This window comes from Meleagris gallopavo, chromosome 8 (assembly GCF_905368555.1).
Source record: "Meleagris gallopavo chromosome 8, MGAL_WU_HG_1.1, whole genome shotgun sequence".
Taxonomy (NCBI): Eukaryota; Metazoa; Chordata; class Aves; order Galliformes; family Phasianidae; genus Meleagris; species Meleagris gallopavo.
Genome location: NC_139411.1, coordinates 27,503,404 through 27,531,021, shown reverse-complemented (window position 1 = coordinate 27,531,021; position 27,618 = coordinate 27,503,404). Strand labels below are relative to the sequence as shown.

At 37.9% G+C, this 27,618-nt stretch overlaps 1 protein-coding gene across 7 annotated transcripts in view; it reads right to left on the bottom strand.

Moving 5' to 3' along the window:
- The window catches only part of ATRNL1 (attractin like 1), a 435,859-nt gene that overhangs the window by 384,907 nt on the left and 23,334 nt on the right, over positions 1-27,618 (bottom strand). For all 7 annotated transcript variants that reach the window (XR_014884915.1, XR_014884914.1, XM_085230235.1 and 4 more), the window contains exons 2-5: positions 11,536-11,619; positions 9,109-9,222; positions 7,458-7,586; positions 4,392-4,600 (exon numbers count right to left, since the gene is read on the bottom strand). Coding sequence is in view for 5 of the 7 variants with exons in the window: in XM_085230235.1 (XP_085086361.1) it covers positions 4,392-4,600; positions 7,458-7,586; positions 9,109-9,222; positions 11,536-11,619 (536 nt within the window). In the remaining 2 variants the exon portion in view is untranslated. The remainder of the gene's footprint in view (positions 1-4,391; positions 4,601-7,457; positions 7,587-9,108; positions 9,223-11,535; positions 11,620-27,618) is intronic.

The following is a 27,618-nucleotide window of genomic DNA, read 5'->3' as shown; positions in this document are numbered from 1 at the left end:
ATAAGATCAATTTTCACCTAATGAGAAAACATCATCTATTGTCTCCAAACTTAATCTTCTCCTTCAGGTTCACAGGAGAAAAAAACAGAAGTATCGATCTGTTGAATATAAATGTTCTGGTCCTGCTTTTCATACAGTTTAATCAAAGCATTCAAATAAAGTATTTGCTGTCATTTATTCTGTATTTATTTGATATCTGAGCATTTGAATTGGGAATTATTACTGTGAGGCAATGCTTCAACCATCACAATACAAACCAAATATTGATATTCTCACACATCCAATAACATTTTCATATGATAATGAATTTGAGATTATGAAAAATATTGGACTTGATGATCCTTGTGGGTCCCCTTCCAATCCTATGACATGTTTAGAAGAGTGAATATATCTGAGTATACTTTCAAAAACTCTGAACACTGAAAGTTTTACAGAATAGTGAATCATTTGCTTAACAGGAAAGTAATTAGGTTGATACTACATACATACATTAATTAAAAAACCCCGATACATAAAAAGATAAAGTATTTTTTTCAAGAATGGCTCACTGCTGTGAGGGCATAACTTGAAAGGGTCTTGAGCTAAAGCAGCGTGATAGAAGCTGACAGGACTCAGCCTCCCCCATGAAAGCAGCAGAAGTCCTGACACGCACGTGGTGATGCAGTTCTTCAAGTGCCACCTGGTTACTATTATTCAGTCCCATCTCTTCTTCATCCCGAACAGTGGATCACCTAAGGATGATGGGGTCTTGCAGAGCCTACAGGTCAAGAGTGAGCAGGCAAGCCAGAAGGGCTGCACTACTTGACAGCACCCTTCAACCATCTGACTTCAGAACTCAAAATCAAGATCAAACAGGCTGGTACCAAAAAAGTTAAGAATTGATGCCAAAGCCTTACTGGAAGCACAATAGCCATCAGCTGCAGAATGGCTTTGGACTGTGGAGGTAATCACATTCTCAACATCACCTGCTACCTATTCTTTAAGACAAATAAAAGGAGTGTAAATGCTGCAGGAAAAAAAAATACAAAGTAAAAGGAAAGAATTTGGGTTCTTGGTGACACGTGCAAAGAAACACCAACCCACTACCAAAGAATGAATGGTGCAAGGGGTGGAGGAGGTGCAGTTCTGGGTAGGAGTAGTAAGACAAATGACAGCCAGGCTGCCAAGGGAGCTGCACTCATCGTTGCCCGCAGGGACATTTCCCACAGTAAGCATCAGTGGAGCACAGGAGGTGCCATCTTTTAGCAAATTGTTGGGCTTTGCCCTGTGGATCAGAAGAGCTGAAGAATTATATCAGAGACCACAGGCCTGAGTACAAATGAAGGAAGGAAAAAAAAAAAGCATGGCCTGTCACTAGTTTTTCTTCTGTTAGTGTTGATATCACTTGTCTTAAAGAACTGACTTGTCTTTATAATTATATACAGCCCTCAAAAGTTTACAGACTGCAATCCTACTCCCCCCTAGCTTCCTTTTTAACAGATTAAATAAGCTATATTCCATAGCTCTAATCATTTTAATGATTCTCCTCTGTGCAATTTCTATTCATAAAAGTGTAAAAATAAAAATGAATTATAGTACTAATATATTCCTACATTTAACTGTAGACTGTAGCTGATCATCCTATTAGTGCACTTGATGCTTTACAGCCTAAGTTTTAAAATCAATATAATCTAACACATCAGTTTGTATTCTAGTTGATAGACAAGCAAGTTTTCTCCTATGTCACCTACTTCACTTCAATCCCAGATGCTAAAAATTCTTAATATTCCCAATCCCCAATGTATGCATTTACAATCTATACTGAAGCAATTTTGTCCCACACGCTCCTCTTATTTTTCTGTAGGACATTCTGTTCCTCCTTCACATTGGGAGCAACTTCCACCTTCATATTACCAGATTTCATTAAGTCTTATGACTGATAAAAATTATGTAATAAAGGGAACAGATCTGAAGTACTACTTACATCCCTCCATCCCAAGTTGCTTTTTTACCACTCCGACTGACATTTCAAATTAAGAAGCTCCATTGCTGTTACTGTTCCCTTTTGCACTTCCTAACTTCTCCTGTTTCAATGGTTTCCTACCATCAAATACTGAGGTTCAGGTAAATGTGTTGCATTTTCCTGTGAGTTACAGATTATTTTAGTATGAACTACACTGATAAATGCCTGTTCCATCTGTTTCACTATTCAGTCATGCTATACATTTAATAATTCCTTTCCTCAAACTACAGTTTAAAACTTTAGACACCAGAAAAGAAGCCAACACACATTAAGCTGCCAGTGCCATGAAGTTCAGCTTCTTAAAGAAGTTAAAGAACACTACTGGAGATTTTTTTTTTAATTAATAAAACACCCCCAATTAAAAAAAAAAAAAAAAAAGAATGTTATTATTCTTATTTGCTTTCATTGTCATGGCATCATTCTGTATGTACATGACAAGTGCCTAGCTGAATATGTACAACTACAGCACCCATCCCTCACAGAGTGAGTGGTATATAATAAAAACCCTAACTTCTACTAAAAACAGTTGTTCTATCCCTGTCCTCTTTTCTCACTGCACTTGTTTTAACTGGTTTCTTTACTGGTGCTACTTTCCCAGCATCCACAAGATGTCACTATTGTAAAAAAAAAAAAAGAAAGAAAGAAAATGAAGCTCCTATGGTGCAATACAAAATACCCTTTCTATGTTCCAAATGAGAATTTTATTCTCTGTATATAACATTCAACACAGTTCAACAAATTTTTTCTTCCTGTATAAGGGCTAAATACACTCCAATCAACATCATGTGAAACAAGAAGGAACAAAGTTTTCTTCAAAAGTAGAAACTATTTAAAATAATCAATTGAAACGAACAACAAAAGTCTTGGCAGATTGTAACAGTAAGCAGTAAGATAAGAAGAAACATTTATGAGTCCTGTATTGCAAATAGCCTATGTAGAAGATGCTGCCAGTTTAGTATTTATAAAGAAAGAAATACAGATATTAAAATATACATATATATATACATATCATAACAGTGAACACAAACAAGTAGTCTTCCAGAAGCCTTTAGGAAAGTTAGACTTTTTGATTTATATATTTTTTTTAATCTATTGTGTATCTAAGCCACTTTACCTGGGATACAATAAAAAATGAACAATTGAAAAGAACATAGATTTTGTGAAAACACAATGAAGAATCAAGTAAAATCAGTCTAACTCCTACTTGCTGTAGGAAAGAACAGAAAGCTGTTACAGAAGTGCTAGATGAAAAGAAGGTCAGAATGCTGCATGGACTCAATGCACAAACAAAAGGCTGCAAATTCTATTCACAACTTCCTTACAGATACTTATCTTTCAGCTTTTTTTATTATTATTATTATTTTAGGCACTACAGTCATGAGAGGTTCTTGAGGACTCAGCAGCACATCTGTGGCAGGGCTGTTCCCACTCAATGCCTATATTGCTGTAGCCCATTTCCTGCAGTGGATTTCTGTGGGTGCACTGACTGTCTTTTAATGAACAACATCATTAATTATTTACAAGAGAAATGCATTAAATCTCATGCTCTCTTTGCTCTAATAGGTGTGACAGTTAATAGGAGTAAAACAGCCATTTCCTTGGACATATAAAAAGAGACAGCAGTAAAACAAAGTAGAGGCAGTAAGGAATGGGAAAACAGCATTGTATCAACAAAGTAATTTGGAAGTATTTAATACTTAAGAGAATAAGGGCCATTTCAGTGCATAGCAAGCTAAGCCCACTGAGACTTTTAGTAGGAACAGTAAATAATACAAACATCTAACATATTATAATAAGCGAATTAAACATTTACGAGCTTAAATAAATGAACTTTAGTAAGAAACAATTATAGTAGGGCTACACAAAAACTACTGTGAGTAGAAGTACAATATACTTTCTTACAGTGCATCTATTACTCCACAGTACTCATCTGCAGATGAGTAAAGACAGCTTACCTTCTCACACTGTCAGTGAATATACAGGGAATGTTTACAGAGCACTAATAAAATACCACGATTTGAAACTGAAAAAAAAGGTGGGGAGGAATATCTAATGTATTTAAAAATTGAAAAAGTAAGCAATCATGAAATTAAACTTTGGAAGGATTCAGCCTTCTCAAGTATTGAATATGCTAACAGTTTTACTGCCATTATTGTTTCAGATTAGTGATCCAAAAATAACGTCCACTACTGGAGAAGTTAGATCTGATAGTCCTGCATTGTCTTCAAAGAAAAAGTGTCAGGTAAAGTTGTTAGCTTTTTATTTCATTTAAAGTACAGTTCTAATCCCATATGAAAGTTTACTTAAGTTTTTTGTTTCTTTATGCTTATTCTTTAAGGATGGTAATTTGCATTAAAAACAGACTTGATTGCAAATAACAAACCCTTACCTTGCCAGCTGTCATTGCATACACACAGCTTCTCGCCTGTCAAATCACAGTACCCATGGTCTGGACTGCCACAGTTGGCTTTACAGTATGGGATATCACAGGCTTCTCCTTTCCAATACTTGTCACATTCACAGTATACCCGGCTTGGAACAGACAAACTGGTGGTACACTTTCCATGTTCTGAACAGTTATTAGGACAAGAATTAATTCTGGTAGAAAAAAAAAAAGTAAAATAAGGGAGACGACGAGCTAAGAGTTGATGAGAGAGGTTTTTATCTCACATCATTTCAATAGCATTTATTTGATAAAGTGCATTTTTCTGAAAAATTCCTAAGCACTGATAAAGTAGAAGCTTAATCATTTGACAGTCAAGAGTCTTGCAAAACAGTCCATCCAGGCTTACATATGTTGTCTGTGGTGCAATCAGCATCACTATCATTTCATACATCAACAAATATTGACATCATGCAGAAGGACATGCCTGTTCTCTGGTATTATTCACACTGGAAGCATCTGCAGTGTCTCACTAAAATATAAATTAAAATTGGGGGAGATCTCTGCATCTCTATCAGATAAGAATCTATTTTCAAAAAAGTGCTGCTTAACGGGGCTTCTAAAGTAGATTTGAAGGGTGAATGAGGATCTAAGTGGCAATACTTGAGAGAAAAGCTTTTTATACAGTTTGCCTGAACTCTGACACAGCTCACCTCTGCTGCAGCAGGGAGTTTACAGTCCCTGCAGCACTTGCTCTCCTAGAGAAAGAGAATCTCTGTAATGCAATCAACACTCCACCAGGTACATTTAGAGTTTTCCTGACTGAATTTGGTCCATGCTGTGAAACAAAACATCTAGTATCCAAGGGGAAAAATAAATACACACACACACGCACGCACACACACACATAAAATGGTTTGAAATATCTTGACATTATGTAAAGGCAGCACCCTTAATAACAGAGCCACCTTAACTATGCCTCTTAAGTCAGAGAGATGCAAGAACAGCAAAGCTAGGGCTGGAAGAAGCTGGTGACTGCTGTGGGATTTCGTATTTCTGTGATACACCCCCACCAAACCCTGAGATCACAGGCAACTAGACTCTGCTCAACTATGTAAGCAGGTTCCAGAAGTGTAGGCAAATCCTTGGAGATGGAAGGAATAAAGAACATTGAGTATCTGGGTCCAAGAGATTCCGTGAGCAAAATACACATCTCAGACAGTAAGTGCCTCAGGAAATCCAAAAAGGTTCTGAAATCTTTGATGACTCATAGGAAGAGTTAGGTTAAAACTCAAAATAAAGTGTTACTACAAATCCCTGACGAGGTTAACACTGACTCCACCCTGTAGATGGGGAAAAAAAACTAGAAGGGTGGAGCTGGAAGCAGACTGCCTGACTTTAAGAACGCAAAGATTAACACAGATTTCTGGAATAACCATTTCTGTTTGCAGCTGGGATGGCACAGCGATCACAAACACTGCACTCCTGACTTGGTCAAATAAAAGAACATGGGTGGTCTATGAAGATGAAGTCAGGAAACTGTCTGGGGTGTCAAACCAAGGAAGAAAGAGGGTAACAGAAGCAAAGTAAAACAGAACAGAATGACAGACAAAAATTAACTCAGCCCTAACAAGCACTCACAGCTATTTCTTTCAGCATCAAACAAGGTACTGTTGGCTTGTTAAAAAAATAAAAATTGTTCCTAATGTTGCAATGAATACTTTTCAAAGAGTAGAGTCATAAATTACATATAATTCCATTACATGTGCAGGGACCTAAGTGGAAAAACTGCCAGTTTTCAAGCCTTACAAAGTAAAAATGGAATAACACATAGTATTCACATTACCTAAACATAAAGAATGCAGAGGACATGCTCTCATTTCTTAAAAGTGACATATCATATTGTCATTTGCTCTCAGAACAAGCACATAAGTGCAAAAAAGAAAAAAACTTCAGGGATAACTGAAAAAATTATTTAATTTTAACAGAGATATCTGCCAGGTGACTGCCTTTTAATGATGTCAACAGAAAAACATGGAAAATACCCAGAATTGAAGGTGGCTGATACTTTCAATGCCCCATATTCAAAGGTTTCCCCAACTCTTATTAACTGATAAAAGGGTGGCAAACTGCTGCAGCAAATTACAGAAACAATCTCCCCATAGAAAATTTAAAGACCTGTGTGAAAAGCTATTGTCAGAAATGCAAATTGGAGACTTAAACAAATGAATGAAACTGAATAAAAAAAGATAAGTACTGCTACATTTGAAGTGTAATACTGGCCATCACATTCCAATAACTGATATTTCAGAATCTGAAAGGATTTAAAGAAATGAAGATATCTGCGATCATAGGAAAACTATGCCATGAGCAACAAGATCCAGCAATCCTCTCTCGAACCAGAGAGGACCAACCATCCAACATAAAAATACACTACATCATGTGCCAAAGCACAATCAGCAGCTGACTCACAAAAGCACAACACAGTTGTGTCAGATTAGACTTTGAAGAGAAATCAAAAGAATAGTGCAGACAAGAGTTATGGAGGTAGAATGATGACATAGAAGATAGGAGAAGTAAAAAAAAAAAAAAACAGAGAATGACATAAAACCCATTGTGTTTGGCACAAAAATAAAAGAACTCCACAAACATACATTCAACAAAGAAAAAAAAAAAGCAACAGAGGATTCAAGTTCCAGAAAAGGGAATTAACGACAGCTGATATAATCTCCCTTCTATTCCATATGACAACTTTGTGTGTTGGATAAATACTGGAAGGAGAATACTTCCTAGTTCCATATGGCATGGGACAAATATACACTTAGTGTCCATGAAGCTGCACACACAACAGTATAATGCATTATGTAGGGGTTTTTGCTTGTTTGTTTTAAACTAGCTTCTTAAAGACAATTCCTTAAAACCTCCAGCTCCCATGTGTTAGAAATATACCACAAAGAACAATCTTTACACAATCAACAATCTCAGCAGATAAATACTTGCCCTGCAATTATCATTCTCTTAAAAGGAACACTAGGCTGACTAACAAAGTAACTATTTAAAAGAAATACTTACGAGTAAAAAATGTTAAATCCAGTTAAGTTATAAGCAGCATCACTAAAGAAGTGTAGCAATGCATAGCCAGATGTTGTAACTACTTCAGGTACAGTTTCATTTCCACGTACTTCAGGAACTATTAAACCACTGGAGGGGAATAAAAGAATTAAAAAAGAGTAATATTTTCAAAATCAGTCAGGGGAAGGGGAGGGTTGTTAATTACATAGAGAAGTTAACTCAAAGAAATTAATCATAAATCTACCTTGTTGGGTTTTTTTTTCCCCCCCCCGTTTTAATTTAAGACGTGTAAAACTTGTCCATGCCTCTGAAAGTTAAGGTAGGTTTTCTTAAGAAAAAAGCTTCCCACACACACTAAAGCAAAGTTTCACATCTGATTATTCTGAAGGTACATGCACAGGAAGCATTAGCTTTAAAACATTTTAATTTTGAAAAAAATCCTTCAGGCAGATGCTTAAATTTTACTGACTTCCAGCTGTATTTCCAGACTACATTTGCACCTTTAGAAGTTTATCTTATTAAAACAATTTCAAAACTGGAAATTACAACAAACCAATTTCCACAAAAAGGCTGATTTCGAATAAAAATTACTTTTTAGAACTTCAGAAGAATGTTCTCTTTTCAATACAGACTGACATAGGAAAGACATGCAATACATTAGTATACTGAGAAAAGAGGTCATCTGCATGAAACTGTGCCACACTGAACGTAAGCTAAAAGCTACGGAAATCTCACAATCAGTATTAACAAATCAATATATTGAGAAAAAAAAATGCAAAGTAAAGAATATAGGATGAGGGATCTTCTCTTTCTTCCTATTCATGCTACAAAGTCAAACTCCTGGGCAACAGGCAGACACATTTAACTTCCTGAAGAGGAAAGCAAGGAAATACAAGCAATCACATAAACATGCAGAGAGAAGAGGGAAATAAAGCGTAGATGGATAAAGTTGGGCAGGAAAGAGAAATGAGCTGAGCTTTGTTCCAGACTTCAGCAGCATAATCAATATTTCATAACACATAACACGGAATACAATTCTTTATTTCTCTTCACAATGAAATACAGTTTCTGCCACCAATCCCCATGCCGTGAGACAGCAATTGTATTTCAAAAGATAAAATTTTTACTGATATCAGAGGATTAGGATCCCACACCTTCATTCCAACAGTCCAAGCGTAGAACATTAGTCTTCATTACTCTGCATAAAACCCTAATAAACTATAGCCCACTTACCTACAACACTCTGTCTGAAATGCTTCCCAAAACATTAACAGAAAGGTAGGAATAAACCAACTGAAACGTTCCAATAAAATCCCAGAATGGAGGAAACATTCACATGGTCTGATTTTTTTTTTTTTATCTCTTGGATGCAGAAGAAATGCAGTGTGTGGACTTAATACTTTACCTCAGCTTTTTATCACTGCTTCAAAGGCAAGGAACTAGTTACTATTCAGTACTAGTTTACTATTGTTGATTGTTTCTAAATCTATGATTCCAGACAAAGAAAATATTATTTTGATAAAAGATTTACTGAAGTTACAATTCTTAGAAGATAATGAAAATACTAGAAAAAACAAAGAAATTTCATCACTTCCTTTGACAGCAAATCTGTATGATTATTGGGAGTAAAAGCATATTAAATTACACTCACCTAAATACTGCTATTAAAGGTGCATATATTGAATCTCCATCATATACATACATATGGTCCCAACTACATTCTGTAGCAAAGTGATTAAATCTTAATCGTAGTATTGCATTAGGGCTGGAGGGAAAAAAAAAAAAACATTGGTGTTAGTTATAGAAAGATTGAGTTTATAAGACATGGAATTTACAACAAAATTGATCATGCCTGCACTATTTTACTAAAATGATTTGAGTACTAACAAAACATTTGAGTTAAACAACAGAATTTAGAGTAAGTAAATATTCCATTTTTATTTTATAATATATTAAAAATAACATCTGCAGTCTGTTTAATCAATGGATATACAGATGGTATATAGTCAATAGATATACAGATGGTGTGTGTGTATATATATATATGTATATATATATCCAGGAGCTTGGCTAATATAATTGATATTGGAGAAATGAGAGAAAGTCACTCACCCTGTCCTGGGCTCACAAGATGAACTCCTGATGGAGCAGATCTCCAGAGAGATCCTTCCCCACTGGTAGTCAGCTCTTAAATGGGTCTAGGAGAGGCGGAGCCAGGCTCCACCCCTTCCTGCAGCACAGGTGAATTGCCTTCAACTGTGCTCCCGTGGCTGACTCATTGCTCGCCTCAGGTGACCAAAGGTTCAGGCCGTGATTCAGCAGCCCCATACAGCAGTCCAAGTCTAAATAATCTCGAAAATTTACAAGAGACTCAAGTTCACAAGGTTTTTAATCAGTGTTCCAAACCACAAATTTAAAGCCATTAAAATCTCATTTTAGTATATTATTTTTACTTTAAAACATCAGGAATAATAGGTTTAGAGTCTTTCAAGAGAAAATCCCCTATAAATCCTCATTCCAGCATTATACTAGCGACTAAAACTTTTAATACACAAAATTAAAATAGCAAGCAATATTAATGCTGAAATGCAAGACTGTTTTTTCTCAGATATTATCCCATTACAAGGGCTATACTACTAGAAAAGCACTGAAAATATTTTGAAATACATTTTAAAATGCATCTTATGTTTGTTACCAAACACAGTTCCATAGCAACTTGTGCCATGCATCAACAAAGCTCCTCTTCCCCTTTAGGGAATTTCACATCACCCTGTCCTGTAGTACAGGAACTTGAGGGAGAAAAAAAGCAGCAAAAAGAAAACATCCAACAAAACACAGACCTATGGAATCATCTTTAAAATTTCTGTGCTGTCTTCTTTACTTGCAGTTATTGGACAATCCAGTGCACCACCTCCCCTTTTTTAAAATTACAAGTGTCCCCATCACACCTGGCAGTCCATTTTCTCCAGCTTTTGAGAGAGATCAGAATGGGGATTGTAATTATTCTGCTTTTCTATTGACAGGCTCAAGTGCAATCTATTACTTGGGAAAACAAACGGGACTTCATTGTTTGCTTTCTTGTTTGTTTTTCAAGCAAGAGCTTTGATTGCATCCATTTTTTAAGAAAGACCAGTGTATACATATAGAAGCTCCTCATGCACTGACATTCTGTGCTGTTACTGGGCTGCTCCCCCACGTGCTCTGCAGCACATCATTCCCCCCCAGCTAAGCACTCTACCGTTTCCTGCAAAAAGGAGGAACAGAGTGAAGACCAACTTCAAAGCAGAGTTTGCATACAGTCCTGAGGCATGTTTTCACTTCAGTGTGTTGTAGTTCAGTGCAGCTATTCTTGTGCTAGCTTTAGTAAAAGAGACAAGTCTAAAGTGTACCAAGAGAACGACAACATGGATATTCAAAAAAAAGAAGTAATTTTCTTCTACAGCCTTAGTAAAACTCAGACCTGTTTGAATTCTTCAGAAAAATCCCAATCAATCCTGGGGAAAAGATTCCCATCAAAATTTAACACAGTTGTGCCCTTAGCAGTCAGTCAGACCAGCGTATGCATCTTGTTTTATATATGGCTGTGTTTCTGTGCTGCATAAACTGGAAAATCAGTAACAAATGTATGAAACATCTAAGCTGTAACAGCTTTAAAGATAAAATACATGGAGAAAACTGGGACACTTTATGGAAGCATCAACTTCTGAGCATCATTTAACCAGCAAATTATCATCAGACTGGAAGCTATTCTTGATTTATCACTGAGGAATATGATAATGTGTTTGATAATAGGATCCTGAAACCACTCTGGGGACTTTGGTAGAGGTACTCAAACAAGCGACAAATTTATCATAGCACTTTGAGAGCTTGCAGAGCTGGCCATATTCCAACACCAGTAATCTGAATGAAAATGGAATTTGGCCAACTCTGAGAAATTTTGAAAATCCTTTTTACATTATAAATATATATATACACACACTGTTTTATAACATATCCAGTTGCACTATGCATTTGAGTTCTTTACATTTTCAAAACACCAGACTGTCAGAAAATTTAATCTTTGAGAATGGATACTTACTATCCTTCAATTAACCAGGTACATTTTGTTTTATATTTATAATTTATTGGTCCATCTGTTAAATATCCTGAAGGTTCTGTTAACCTGCAAGAGAAAAAGCAAAGCTGTGATATAAGAGAGACATTTCTTAAGCAAACAAAACTGAAATCATCAAGTATATTCTTCCTGTATAAAAAGAAAATTGGGAGCTGAGGAAAGAGTTACTTTATTTTCATGTTTTTTGCCATTATTTTTTACTTTTGCCTACAGAAAGAGGAATTCTGATTATTCTATATCACTGTTTTCTTCCCCTAATCATCAATCACAAGGCATTGATTTTTTTCTAGCCCAGTAGCAAGAAGACATTACATGTAATTTAAGTTTTTCAATAGGCACACATTTGTGTTTGTTACTTGTTGGTTTTGCTTTATATTGTTGTTGTGTTGTTGTTTCTTTTAAAGGAATACTTTATCTTTTTTTCGCTATTGCTTTTTATCTGGTCAACAAGACACAGGGAAGCAGAACACTGGACTAGGTAGAAAATACATCCAAACAGCCACTCAGTGTCAACCAAAATGTCAACCTCAGAGAGAGAGCTCCTAGGAACCTGCCATGTAAACTCGTGAAAACATTTGAAACGTAGAACTTCCCACAAGAACAAGTTCTGCATGTTACACAAAAAGGAATCACAGCTGTTTTTTTGCCACGAGCCTATCTCCTGGTAAATTCATGTGACACTCAGCCTTGGCATTCAGAGAACCAGGGAACCATAACACCATTCTGCCCTGCACCCACAACATGGGGAACTGCATGGTCTCTCCCTTCACTCTGCCATCCTGAGAAATGCTTTCGTTCCCTTCCCTGTTTCTCATATGGGATAACTAAGTTTGATCTTCCCTGCTGCCTTCATTTAATAAATCCTTCTATTCTCCTCTAACCTTTCTGAAGATCAGCACAGAGATCAGCACATTGCATTCAAGATGCAAGGGAGCCATAAATCTGTACAGAGGCAAAATAATGATTTCCGCTTTGTTCTCTATTCTCATCCTAACTTTTTATTTGCTCTTTCAACAACTACTAGGCTGACATTTTTAAACAGAGCCCCCTGCTATAACTCTTTCTGAGTGATAACAGAATTCGAGGCTCATTACTATGGGTGCTAGAACATGGAGCCATCCCCTCACACATACACTTCCACATACTTCACATTAATCTATACAGTGATAAAACAGCAGAGAAAATTCAATAATCTATTACCATTAAAGCCTTCTGAAGTAGCCTAGCATTTCTGGCACACAGCAACCTCCCTATTTGCCCCATTTTCTGCCTTTTTTTTTTTTTAAATATACAATTATGTCCTATAGGTCAGGCTGTACACTGGCCATCCTACTCTTTTAAACATTACAGTGATGACTAATGATGCAAATATAAACTCAGAAATCCTCATTTCTTTCACTGTAGTGTGGAAGGATAATGATTAAGAATAAGTAACACTGAATAAAAGTAAATGAGTCCATTTATTTCATTATAAAATGAAGAGTTTTAAGCCTCCCAGAGACAATGCTGATAGCACTGTCTCGGGCACAGCTGATTTTTCTCATCCAAAGTCCAGATGAAAAGCATCTCTGTACATGTTATCTTATAATCTTTGAAGTCGTATATACAAGTTTTCAAAAAATATTCACTTTCACATGTACAGAAAAATTAAGGGAACAGCGTGAAGCTGTGACAGTAGATGGCCAGGTCTGATATTAGAAGAAGTTCTTCACCAGGAGGTGGTCAGGCACTGGAACAGGCTCTCCAGAGCAACAGTCATGGCAGCAAGGTGCTGGAGCTCAAAAAGCATTTGGACAGTTCTCTCAGAGATAGGGTTTGATTTTTGGTTGGTCTTAAGTGGAGCCAGGAGTTGGACTCCATGATCCTTATAGATTCCTTACAACTCCACGATTCTATAATTCCAAATGTAAACCTTCAAAGACATAGGGGGGAAAAAAAAGCAACAAGAAAGAAGACTTAATAAGATAGCAGTGACTTATACACTTAAGTTCTCAAATGAGGTCCTTCTCCTATCTTGGAAGACCCAGCCCTACTTGGTTGGGCACACTGAGGACTACCCTCTTCTAGCCACAGGGACTTGAATGAAAATCTTTTTCTCCCCTGCTGCTCTTTCGATGAAATGGGAAAAAGCTTTGTTTGGACTGCTCCCCACAGGCAATCGTACTTTGAAACATTTTCAAGGCATAAAGCCAATATCAATGCAGTATTTTATGTTTCTGAATAAAAAAAGAAAAGCAAATAAACAACTAGTAACATTAGAAGACTGGAGAAAAAAATAAATATACTTCAGTCAATCATCAAATAGAAGAAACTTTCCCTGGTAAATTCCAACACCCTGAGCTGCTCTGAATGCTGCCGTATAACACTCCCACCAAGAAAGTGGGAAGTGCTTACAAATGTTGAGCAGTGGATGAGCAAAGTAATGCTGGTAGGCAAGGAGCATAACTTGAGCAACAACCAGCAGTGCATCTGCCTATAGCTTGGCTGTCCCTAAGTCACATATCAGTGATTTTGAAATCAAGCTGATATCAATGCTCGGCTCCTAATGGAACTGGATTACAGGATCAGGGGCTATGCCTGAGTTTGTGCTAGCTCAAAATCCTGCATTTTTGTGAAAAAAGAGGCAGCACTGCAAAGTGCCAATCAAAATAGTTTTTGTGCTATCATGTGGCTTCAATACAGATTATGCCAACTTATGCAGCATGCTGCAGAACATTTGTTTTACTGCACTAAAGTAGTACAATTTTTCTACAGTCATAACCATCATCTTCCTGGTAGCTACACAGGGTGACAAATTTGCTTTTATTAGATCAGCCCTTTGGCACTGGTAAAGCACAAACAATTTCCCTTTTCATCTGGAATGATAATTTTTGATAAACAGTTTTTCAGAGGAGCAGAGATAACCTTTGAAGCAACGACTGCACTACGCTGAAAAAGTAAAGAATACATAAGAGCATGACACTGCTTTGTAATAATGGCCGTGAAAAACAGTGAGATAATGGAACTGTTCCATTTATAATAAAGTAATCCCCTTCTGTCTTGCCATTTCTCTACATTTCCTGAGTTATACCAAAAACTTTTGGATATCATTTCTTTCCAAGTGTTTTCAAGTCCCAAATCCCATAAATAGGATGCAGACAAGTCGTATTATCACCTTCACATAATCTCTTACTCAATCAAGGGCAACACATCCTATCACACAAAGTCAGGTATCCGTGGCCATAGCTGAATATGTTCACACTACGTGGAAGAGGCGTTTCATCACTGCTGAAGAAGTAAGGGCCTGGAGAGCAACACAAAGTGGAAAATCCAGAACAGTGCCTCCAGGCTGCACCCCACTCGCTCCTCATCCCTTAGAAACCTTCAGAAGGAGATGACACAGAAATATTCACATGGTCCACTGAAACCCTGAAGGTTCATCATGCACAGGAGAGCATGTGAAGCTGTGACAAAGATGGGAGGCACCATAGACAGAAAGTGGAGAGTGAGGTCAATGCAGAGCAATTCAAATGTGAAACAGAGGGAAATCTATACTCCCCTGGAAAATAAGTACTGTTAGAATACAATAGTGAATATAATTGAAAAGGATTTACAGTGGAAATATTTACCACTGTTGATACCTTAAATCTAGATCGATGCCATTCAAGAAAAGGAAACAGAAAAGTATGCCCTACGTCAGTCAAATTATTGGACTAAAATGAAGGGGAATGAGATGAAGAAAGAGATGAAATCTATGGTCTGCAATGTCAGAGTAGGTTATTAAAATGGCCCTGACTTTAGTATTTATAGATCTGTGAAAAATGCAATCATATCATCTCCTGTAATCTTATTGCAAAAGAATAATATCTTCAACTTTTCCAGAGATAGGCCCTGATTTAAGCCAGAGAAGTCATTAGCTATTTTGTATCACCACAGGAACAGTGCCTGAGAAAGAAAAGGAAAACAAAAAGCAATAAAAGTCAAACAGGGCAACATCACAGATCCACTTACCGAACACCAGTAGTTCAGCTTAGTGACAATGCAGCCCCGCCCTGAGAAACTGCATTTCAATTTGCTTGGCATATGGAGATTGACCAAACTGAGGACAGACAGACAGAGGTCTGTCTTACAGCACAGGCTTATCAGAGGAGAAGAAAACAAGTAAGGGATAGTCAGAGTATTGTAAATACTCACTGTTAGATAAAAAGAGTTATGGAGAGGTTCATATATCTCTGCATCACTTGGTGTCACATTTCTATTCTTAATTTTCTGAATTGCTGGATTAATTGCAATTCCTACTATAGATAAACCTGAAGATATAGAGCATATTTTGCTATATGGTTTCATCTCAATATCAGTATTCCCGTGTCAGTCAAGGGCTATTCTATCTATTGCCAGAAAGCCTTGCACCATCTCTTTTCCCCATCTTTTATGAAAACTGGTTTTAATAAAAGAAAAATAATAACTTTGCTTCCATGCCATAAGATCAAATTCTCCATAAATACAAGCAAGAGCAATACCTTCAGCTCAGGATCTTCTTTACAGAATTAATGAAGAAAGAAATAAAAAGTTTTCTACTATGTTACCAGAAGGAAATATGGAAAAAGAACAAGGGGACATTTCTCACCCGTTACACAGATGGCAGCTACTTTACAGAGAAACAGATACACGCATCACAAGGGATATACACATGGTTTTGTAAAGCCTGAACTGAATTTACATTCTCTCCCTCTCCCCCAAGAGAATGGGGAATGAAGGTTTTTTAGTGTTTGTCTAGGGAGTTTTTATTAAACAAACAAACCTGAAACTTAGTATTTTTCACAGGAATATCTGGAAAAAAAAAAAACACCAAGTGGGATTTTCATTTTCCAGGCATACCAAGCATTGATTCTACATTTTTACATGTATTACTTTATTCAAGTTTTCAGTTCGTTCCCTTAAATAAGCTTAAAGAAAACAAAGCAACAACTTTAAAAAAACCTCCAATTTTAAAACGAATACAACACAGCCTCCTCCCCCCCACAGAATATTCTGTGCATGAAAAAAAAAATTATTGATGTAACATCAGCAGTGATATATCACCTTTGACTAGTCTAAAACATAAAGGTTTGACTTCAACAGGAGTTTTGTTCCCTTATTCACCACTTCTGAAAATGGCTGCTATTCTATATTCCATTTCTGTAATGGTTCCAAGAACTACTGAAGACTGCTGCATAAAGAGCAGACATTGCTCTCAAATTACAAACTTACCAGGCATCGTATTCAAGCAATGTATTTTCACTTGCATAAACTTATAAAAAAAATAAATCTCCTCCCTTCTTTCAGCTGCATTAACATCCACACAAGATAGACCTTGACAGGTCATTTACTGTAGACTATCACAATGTGCAGCAGAGACATTACAACAGAATCTATAAAGGGACTAGAAATAAGCTGATGTGGGCACAGACTTGGGGAAGATTTGGAAGACAAATCAAGTGGGAAAAATGAAAATAATATAGCAACATTAAATGCAATCTCAAAATTTATTCTGCCATAAATTAAAATTACTGTGGAAATACCACATGAGGCCACCTGAGGGTTTTCTTCTATCTCCTCACTTTGTCCTTCTTTTAACCCAAAAGCTAGCACTGACATTCAGTTTTAACAATGCCCTATCTCAGGGCTGGATCAACCCCACTGAAATGTTTCTTGACAGTTATTTATCTAATCTTTTTCTAGTAAGTCCAATAGCAGATTGCAGACTCTTATTTTACTACTGACTTCCTGTTTGAAAGCTTCCCTAGATGTCCACATTTTATTTCTCTTGCTTCTGCTCACACATACTGTTTCCTGACATGCTCAGAGGGAAGAGAAGCAACTCCTTTCTCTTTCTGCTCACCTTTTACAGACATCTGCCCTCAGGCTTCTCTTCTCTGAATTTAAAAATTTATTCCAACATGACTTGTGTCATTTTCTAGACCGCCCTCCTCTAGAACTTCTCCAATCCACCTGCATCACAGAATAGCAGCCACTACTCCAGCTATACTCTGACCAGCACAACCACCAGAGAATAATTCTTTAATGAGCTTCAAGCAGCAGATTCTCCTGAATATGAGCAGTTCAGTAACCGCTCTTCTGCATGCCCACTTATATGCAACCTGCAGTTCCCTCTGACTGCCAACTCCCCCCTTAGGAGGATTGCTGCAATATTACTCAAGCTCACATCTTGGGGGTCATTATGTCTACTGAAGCACAGAGATTTGATTCCAATTCAGTAAGTACTTTTTTTTTCCCCATGTACTATATACATTGATCCCAGTGGATAATACGGGATCAAGGCAGCTTGCATGATCAGAGCCTTGCTGCATGAAAAGTTTCAACCATAATCATTTTCTGAATGGGAAAGAAGAAATTTCTTGTGTAAGCATTTACTTGAAAGCTTGCAAGTCCTGGGTGTACAGCACACTGCTATAAGTCATGGGAAATGCTAGTTAAAGATAAACAAAGTGAATGAGCTCCAGAAGAATAGATGGAATACCATTTATGTACATGTAGCATAAACATTCTTTAAAATGTCTGTGCCTGTATTTTCTGCATCAGTTATTTTTCTATTACTCAACTTAGTCCCAGTTTTTGGAATTATTATTCACAGCACCTGTGAAGCACTGACAGAACCTGCTAACAACCATTAAAACCCAAGCCACGAACACAGGATGTGCCCATAGTGACACCTGCACACAAAGATGTCATCTCACAGCCAATTAGAGCATGGTGCCAGGCTCTGTAGCAGTTAAAAGCAAGTAGAGGAGCAAGCATGCAGGATTTTCTTCTTCGTGTTTGTAATGTTAAGTCTGAGGAAAAATACTGACACATGGAAAGAGCTTCCTACTTTTCTGTAAGGATATTTTCCTGCTAGATTCCAACAACAAATGTCAAAATGCTCCTACTTCAAATTTCTTTGACAAAATGAATTCCAGGATTTTGGATGGAGAGGCCAAGAGATGAAGTGAAGCAATGGCACCACATCACTCTCACTGCACAAGTGATTGGACTATTTCCACGTAACAGCTTGGCGTATAACTGAAGCACACAAAAGATACTGAAAGTTTGGTTTCACACTACAGGTCTTGAAAAATTTGGAATGCCGTCTGTCCTCAAAGTATGTTCATTCTTTAATATACATGAGAATAAGGCACATTGTCTAAAAAAGAGAATCCAGACGCTGATTGCCTTGCTAAGAAACTAGCTAAGAAACATGTCATTTTCTCTACTGATATCAAGCATTTGTTTACAGTTAGAGCCACATACATGAACCCAGATGTTGGAATAATGGAATCTCTCCTGGAATAGCAGCAATTTTTTTGAGATGGCTCAAATCTAAAATATAAATTGAGAAAGACAGCAAGGCCTAACAAAATCTGGTCTGCCAAGACACTAATATAGTATGAGGGAGAGTAGCAGAGTGCAGCCAGCATGATAAACAGTTTAGGAGGCTGACTGAAGGGAGAGGCACTAAGGAAAAACAGAGCAGAGCTCAGAAATCTCTCATTAAATATATTATTGCCCTTCAGTGGATTGTTAGCCTTATTTATTTTGGAATAGCGAAAAAGATTCCACACAACATTTTAAGAAGTTGCCTAGGTCACATTCAGGAAAATTCTTCCCCATCTGTACCTCTAGTTGTGTCACTGTTCCTACTCTAATTAATATATAGATATCTATAGAAATGTTTTTTTTTCTTATTTTAACAAGACTTCCAAGCATCTGATACAGTATCCACAAGATGAACAAAAAGATTCCTAGAGATGACTGCCTAATGGTGTGACATAGGTAAAATATGGGTCAATATTTTTCTGAAATACAGCTGACATTTCTCTGGAGGTTTAACCCCAACTTAGTTTTTAATACTCTTTAGCTTTACACATACTGATCTATGCATAATACATTTACAGAAAGCTTCTAGGAAATTGTGTGAGATTGAGTCAAGCTGCAGTTCACTTTTTGACTCATTTTTTTACAGAAATGCTACACCAATTAACAGCTTTAATCTTGCCATTTTTTTTTCCAGGTGGCAGTGGTCCTCTTCATCTCAACTCTGAAATCAGTGACTTTCAGAATATACTGTAAATAGCACAGTATTCTTCACTGACCTGGAAGGACTTCAGGAAATCTCTCCTATCTGGAATAATGCACATATTCTGTACTTTCAATTTTAATGTCAGAGTTGTACAAAGTCATGAGACAGACATATCTATTGGAAATGGCATGACTACTTCATACACAACATCCAGAGCTCTGCCTATAAAAATAGGCTTGCCACTATGTTTAAAATTAGTTTGTTAGAAAAAAAATTGGCATTTGATATAAAAACAGGACATTTATTTCCCTGTATGACTGTGTGTTTCATTTAATTAGGTCATCAAGTGCTACTGTAAGAGGCAGAAAATCTACCTAATTTGCTTACCTAACTCCTTGCACTTGTGTTTCTTGTCATTACTATTTTCTCAGTAAAAAAGAAGTTGAGAATATTTGAAACTGACTACTCGCTCTCAATATTAACAGCAGTCCCAATGTTTTCATTCATCCATACACTTATCTCCTGTGTCTTGCTCCGATTTATAGGAGGGAGATGAGGTTCTTTTAATATTATATACCCAGCGTGAGATTAAGAAACAACAGTTAATATGTTAGTCCAACCAGTTTACCATAATCCTAATCAGGGAGACGGGGAAGGGAAGGAGGGCGATAGAAAACATAGGAAAGAAGCAAGAATTGCGTAAAGCGGGGATAGTCACCACCAGGATCCAGCAGCGGTCCCGCTGCACGACATTTCGATGGTCCGAGGTAGAAGGAAGGGGGGGGGGGAGGGGGAGAGAGCAGCAGCATGGCCAGCCTTGGGCAGCAAGCAGGTGGCAGAAGGAAGTCGCGGAGCCGATCCAGGAGAAAGCAGCAGGACTCAGGTAGCAGGCCCAGGGGAGTCCGCCAGCACGCAGGAACTCCGTGGTGAGTGATCTGATGGCAGACACCTACCACCATAGTTTTTGGTTCCTTCTTTTCCTCCTGCCTACATGACATCCCTGGGCACTTGAGCAAGAGGCATGTGAGTGTCCCCCGAGATGGCCATCATCCTGAGATAAGTCCACACAAAAGACCGCTTCACAGCTATGTAGCTGCAGCTTCTCTCTCTCTCTCCTTGCCCCTGGCCTTGCCCATCAAAGTTCCCCAGACAAAGGATTTCACCACCTTTGCCCAGGACTTGCCCGGACTCGGACAAGTCCATCTGTGTCCCCAGCAAGTTTTGAGACACTGATGTTAACAGAAGAATCTCTTACACTCCTGTTCTAGGCAAGTATTACAAAAGAATCTGACAGAAAGTGAGGGAACATCTCAGTCTAATATATCTTACAGAGCTCATTTCAGGCAGGAGTTATTTTTACAGCCAACTCTAAATACCTACTGAAAGAACCGTTTGCCAAAGTAAAGAGGCCCCATTGCCTATTTTTTTCCCCCCCAACTGCGGCAATATCTTTGATACTTCTGTTATTTCATTTAGAAAAGTCGTACACCTGAATAGCCATTGAACAGGTCCTTGTATAAGATTACTCAGATGTAAGGATATCTGATGTAGCCCTAGTGTTTTAAAAATAGGAATGTTACTGTTTAGGTCTCTTTAATTGCTAGAATTATCTCCCTGAGATTTACTTCCTACAAAGCAATCCTCCATTTCTAAAAATGATGCAGTAGATGTATTTTCCAACTTATTTATATTACTTTGTTAAATGCCTTCTACTTCATGGTACCAAAAATAGATTTCAGTCCCGAGTGGAGTCTACACTGAAGTTCAACTGTCCACAGGTTTTGATTTAATCATAAGCATCAGTGATGAATAAAGTTAGTCGGGAGTTTTATTTACTGGAGACATAAACAAAAAGTTCAGAAATGCCTACTTGAATATATATTTTTATATGTACAGGTATATATATTTATAAACAGAGCTGTATGTTTCCTAGGAAACATGAGTTTCTCCATCTTCAAACTCATAGCACCACATTAAACTGTGGCACACAAAACAAAACACAGACAGTGCATGCTGATGTACTTGGCAAAATGGAAAAGCACTGTTCCAGTTTTTCACCGCACATCACTATAAGCCTCATTTCCATTTGTGACCTAGTTCAGGGTTTTAACTTAAGCTTCCTGAGGTAACAGCCAAATGCTCTAAATCCAGCGTTACCTACTCCTAAAATTTCTCCTTTTTCTCTTTAGGTTTAGTACTCACCTGCTCGCAGCAGGAACCACCTGTTCTCACCTTCCAGTACCTTGGCTCAGTTAATGCCCAACCACCAGCAGGTGTGTTAGAGGCACACCTGGCAGAAAGCTGCCCACCCCCCTGGCAGCCCTGCTGCCTACATCCCTGCCCACCCCTTTGGGATCATTTCAGAATTAAATTTGGATTGCCTCCTCACTGAGAGGGGACAATAAAGTGTACAGGAAAAAAATACAAAGCATCTCTTACCATCCCTAATTCTCCTTCACAAGAGGTTCCCAGGCTCTGAGCAGAACCTTAGCCAGCACAGCTGTTAAGATAAGTTTGTAAAAGAAATTATCTCCTTAATTGATTAATAAATTGAAATGGCTGCTTTCTCAGCGGGCTTCAAAGTGCTGCCTTTTAGATGGTGCAGATAATCACATGTTTCTGACTTCTGATAGCTGTGGCCATTATCAGGACACTGCACGTGCCTTAAATACAAAGAACCCTGTGGTAAAGAGCTGGAATAACAGAATTGGTGGCCGTGGGGTACAGAAAGACACCCACGTGTGGACATGAGAGTTCTGTTTAGTGATGAGAAGGATGCAGCAGCTCAGAAAACGCCACTGTGGCAGGTGATCACATTCTGCTCAACTTTCTAATACATCAGTAAGTTGTAAAACAGGTGGCAGTGCCATCAGAGGAGGAAGAAATACCAGAGTGGAAAGATATTTAGAGTCCCAACTATTTCAGCATCCAGTTTTATAGAATCAAAACAGAAGTGCTACTGTTTTGCAGTGTTAGAAGTTTTTTTTGGTTTGTTTTCTTGGTTTTGGGGAGGGTTCTTTTTTGTGCGTCTGTTTGTTTGTTTTGGGTTTTATTTACGGAGAGAGGGAGGTACAGCACACACAATGGGCAGAGTTGACTATTTTGAGCCTGCAATTGGTCCTGTTTTTAAATGTAAAACTGCTAAAAGTATTGAAATACTGAAATAAAGTTTAAAACCACAAGCATGAGGCTTGTTATCTCTGATCCCTTTGCCATGCTGTCAGACAAAGTGAGACACTGCAGACAGCACTCAGAACTTCAGCAGAGCTGAACTCCACAGTCAACAGCCACCGAGCTGCATGCAGCTCCCAGTCACTGAGCTGCTAACAGAGCTGCTAATGCCACGCTTCTGGAGGAGGGTTACCCACACCCTCAACTGTTTAAGTGTGATCACATTTACCTAATTCACAGTTACTAGTGGAAACAGTACAGTCCGTGGTGGAGGCAGGACACAAGCTTTTCCACACAAAATATTTAATGTTCACACCCCCATGAGAACTACATTATAAAAAACCACAAACAGAAGGCCAAGTAAAAATCTGTGAGAACATCTGTGCAATATAACAGCAATTTTTTTTTCTTCAAGGGGCAACAGCGTGATTCAGTACTTCACAACCCCTTTTACTTCTGACAGGGCAGCCTACCTTTGCATTAGCACACTTCTATATCCCACTGCCATTTTAAAGCTATTCCTCTTTTGTTGCACTTTTTGTCACATTCTACCTCATAGGTTCCCAAAATCTCATGCAGCTGATACCCAAATCTTGAGTCATTAAGAGCTTCAAGCAGGTTCTTTGACAAGGGCATCTCAATACAGTGCAGCCTACTCATATGAGACGAGTGTAAGCATCAGAGGAGATGATTTATTGCAAGTGTGTTCTAACATAACGGTTTCCCTTCCTCTTTAGGCAGAAGCTCCATCAGAAAAATAGTCAGGTCAGACATAACCACTCTCGTCACATGTTTGGCTAAAAGGAGCTCCAAAGCTGATGTTGTGAAATATCCTGCCTGCTTCTAAACTATGCAAGCATTAAAACCTTCCAAAATAAAACCCTTAGTCTGTGTTGCATATATTCAGAGCATGAAAGTTGGGATCTTGAGAAGAGATTGTTTTTACTTGCACTGTACAGAAAAAAAGAACATCACAAGAAACTAGTCACGCTATTTAAATGACAAATTCATTTTTTCTTCTTAGTTTTTTTCTTCAAAAAAAAACTTCAGAAATGAAGTGTTACCAATACACACCTCAGAACTACTGAAGAGTTCTGAAAGGTAGCATCTGCCTTTTTCAAATTCTACATGACGCAACACACTAAAACAAAGAGGCTTCATCCTGCAGATGTATGTGCATTCCTGCAGTTGAAGTGAAAAAAAAATAAGATAGCTGCATGTCATTCTACATTGATACAGGGTTAGGATTTAAATATACTAGAGCAATAATAAGAAACGCTATTCAAGTTCTTCAGTGTAACACTGTAGATTTATTCACTATAGGATCAGCAAAAAAAAAAAAAAAAAAAAAAATCAGAAAAGCAGTGATTTAGAACTTCCCTTAAGCAGAAAAGCTACAGAAAAAAAAAAGGTTCCTTCAAAACCAAAGAAGAGGAAACTGTAAATTCAATGAAGAAAAACATAAGAATTCCTTCTGGGAGTTCCAAATCCTTGTGCCCCATCTTGCAATCAGGATGGCTTGACATACCTGGGGCTAGCAATGAAGAAAAGAGGACAAAGATTTCCCATACCCTAACAGATGGGCTGCAGGATACAGGCAGGAGGAGCACTGCCTGGAGTACAAAAGGAAAGAGCCCACATGTACAGGACCAGGAGCTCTCAGGTCCTCATGAAGCCAAGGAGTCACCAAGCTGTCATGGCACCAGAGGACATAGCCAGCTTGTCTTTACTTATCAGTAAGAAAGGAAATAAGCAGCAAAAAACTATTTCACATGAGCAGCAATTCCTAGACTACTCCTAGGATAACAGGCTTCACCCTCTGCCCTCTCTGAGGCTGAGGATGTAACTTTGCTACAATAGCTGCTGCTGAGCTTTTTTCCCCCCCTCAAGCAGCTCTAACAAGTCAGAGCAAATTACAAACAAGTGTTCAACTCTTAATCAAGACAGGGTAAGTACAAACTATGCCTATCCACAGAGAGGAATTTCTGCAGCACAGTGCCTCAGAATCATTGGGAATCAACAAAGCCAAGGTCTAAAGCCAGTAAATTAGGCTGCTGAAAACAAGAAGAGGAAAAAGAATGAGAAGACAAGCAATCACTATGAAATAGTGTCAGAAAGAAGCAGTGACCCCAAGGCTTAAAGAAGCAATGATTTAGGCAGCAGAATGCACTAGAGCAGAGAATTGCTTCAGTGCAGATGAACGTTAGAGAGAATGAGAGGGATGGGTCAGCTCTGCCCTTCTCCCACCTCATGAATCCTACACCAGAAAAGAACCAGAAGCAAAAACTCCCCATAGATCACCCTGATGGAGAAGTTTCCTTAACTCTCAGCAGCTGCATACTTGCAGAATGAAAACCAGAATTATTCAAAAGAGTCACTTTCATCATTTAATATATCCACCTACAAACATGCCATCAGCTAAGCCTGTCAGCATTTAACTGCTTTAGCTGTCATTGAGCTGTTTCTTGCACCACATCAAAACAAATCTGAGTTGCCTTGGTCACCTCACACAAGAAGGCATCTCTGACAGTGAAGCGCTGAGCAAGTTCCCTGGCATTGATGGAATTTGTACCAAAAGGCACTTGAAAGATGCATCAAGCACAGTAATAACTGCTTCATTTGATTGGCTTCAAACTGCAATATACAAATAGCAAATTCAGAAAGAAATGCACAGACAACTAGAATGAAAGTATTCAGCTGAAGGAAGATTATCAATGCAGTGAGGATGACAAATGAAATCATTCTCTTTAGATAGAATCAACTCTACTATGTGACCTTACCTGCTCTCCTGGATGTTTCCAGGAAACTTTCCCAGAACTCCATTCCTCAAATCAGGCAGACTGACATACACAGCACCCTGATATCATACATGTTTAGATTATAACTTTTTTTTTTTTTTTAAGATGTAATTGTTTTTAATGTTGTTTTTAACTGCTCAGTTTGATTTTCAGAAAGTGTAGCTATATGCAAAAGTAAACTAACAAAAACAATTACCTTTCTAAATCCCAAGGGAAATAAGGACTGCAATAAAATGTTATTTAACAGAATAAAATTCAAATATTGTTTGAAAGGAAGGTTCTGTGTTACCAGTATGACACTGAAATTCATCCAGAGTTTCAAAGTTGGTTTACAAAGCAAATCACAAGGAACCCTCACAACAAAAATAACAATTCTTCCATTTGCCTCTCGGTGTGGGGCCATATAGTTTGGTGTTTATGCTAGCATTTCAAATACCTCAAAACTGCAAAGTCATTGATCAGCTAATATTGATACAAAACTGATTCAGTGTTGACAGATCTAGAAATAATTTCTCTTTTAAAGGAAATAATTGCAAAGATGAATTCATAAAAACCTTCTAATAACAGCAACCAGGCTCAGGGGAAAAAAACCCACAATATCCTTTAAACCTTCAGTTGACCTTAAACTCGTTCAATATTTTTGCAATATAGCGTTGTGAGGTGGTCTTTCACCATATGATTGTTTCCAAACCAAGTTCTTACCAAGATGTTGCTTTGGTAATCAAAACAGGTGGAAGTGAAATTACATTCAAAACAGATTCAGCACCTCATACCACAGCTGAACCTCCATTTCTAACACGTTTCTCATTATTGGTATTCTTTCGATAGATCTTGTCTGACAGAAGTATTTATTCTGCAATGCTTACGAATAACCAAAGAGACTGAGTGCTGGGAGATGTTCTAGAGCAGAAAGTCTAAAAAGAAAAATAAAACCTTTAAAGGTCTCCCCTATGACTATATCAAATCTTTGTTTTGGATAGCTTACTATACATGCACCTGTGTCACTAGGAGCACCTTTTGTCTGATTAGTCACAAGCAGGTGCTCTTCAATCATTAATCAGAGCTCAGTCACTCCTGACCTCAGCTCTACTGAGCACCACACACAGTACTGTTAGTGGGTCATTAAACTGGAACACATTACAGCCAGAGCAAAATTCAACCTTATTCTACCATGGCTTTTTAACAAGGAAGCTGAAGTGTTATCATCTGCCTGGAGAGAGCCCAAGGGCTTGCCGAGTCATCCTCAAAATAAGCTTTAATTCAAAACTGCAATCAACTAAGAAACAATGATATGAATGCACCTTACATAGAGGTTATTTTGCTCCATCTCCCTACATGATCTAACCAAAAATGAACAGATCCCCTTCACTCTTATTCCTCTGCCAAGGCAGGAAGCCAGGCCCAGCCAGTATCACAGACACAGCTGCACAGAGCCATCTGCCACCGTGGGCACCCCATGGAGCAGCATGGCTACTAAAGGAGATGCTCTCATTCAGTTTTATTTCATCTCATTTCCTACTCCCAGATAAGCAGCTTGATAATACAGTTGCTTTCTAAACACCAAGTTTTAAAATTATCCCTTTATACAAGATGAAGATCATTTCTTCAGCCTGGGGTTTTGGAATTGGCAGTCTAATGTCAGCTTTTGCATTTAGTTGGAAAATAAGTTAAACCTTTGCTTACAAAGTCACTAGGAATACCAGAATGTAAAGAGATTATGAACTAAAATGTTTTTTCTTGAATCAGCCTGAGGATCCAAGTGCTCCAATTCATACAAATTCTTAGACTGCAAATCCATTTACTAAGGATAGGATTATACAGCACATGCATATCATTTTACATATGATACTTTCAGGCAATTTGAATTGACAAGATGGCTTTAAAAAGCCTTCAGCTGAAAAGAGAGCCTTACGGAAGTATTTACTTTTATTTCTCAAATTTCAATACATCCCCCCAAGTTATCATGAAAATTTGACAAGACCTAAAAGTTTGGCTGTCTCCAAACACGGATCCAGTCCTTGCCTCAGTTGTGATCATTTA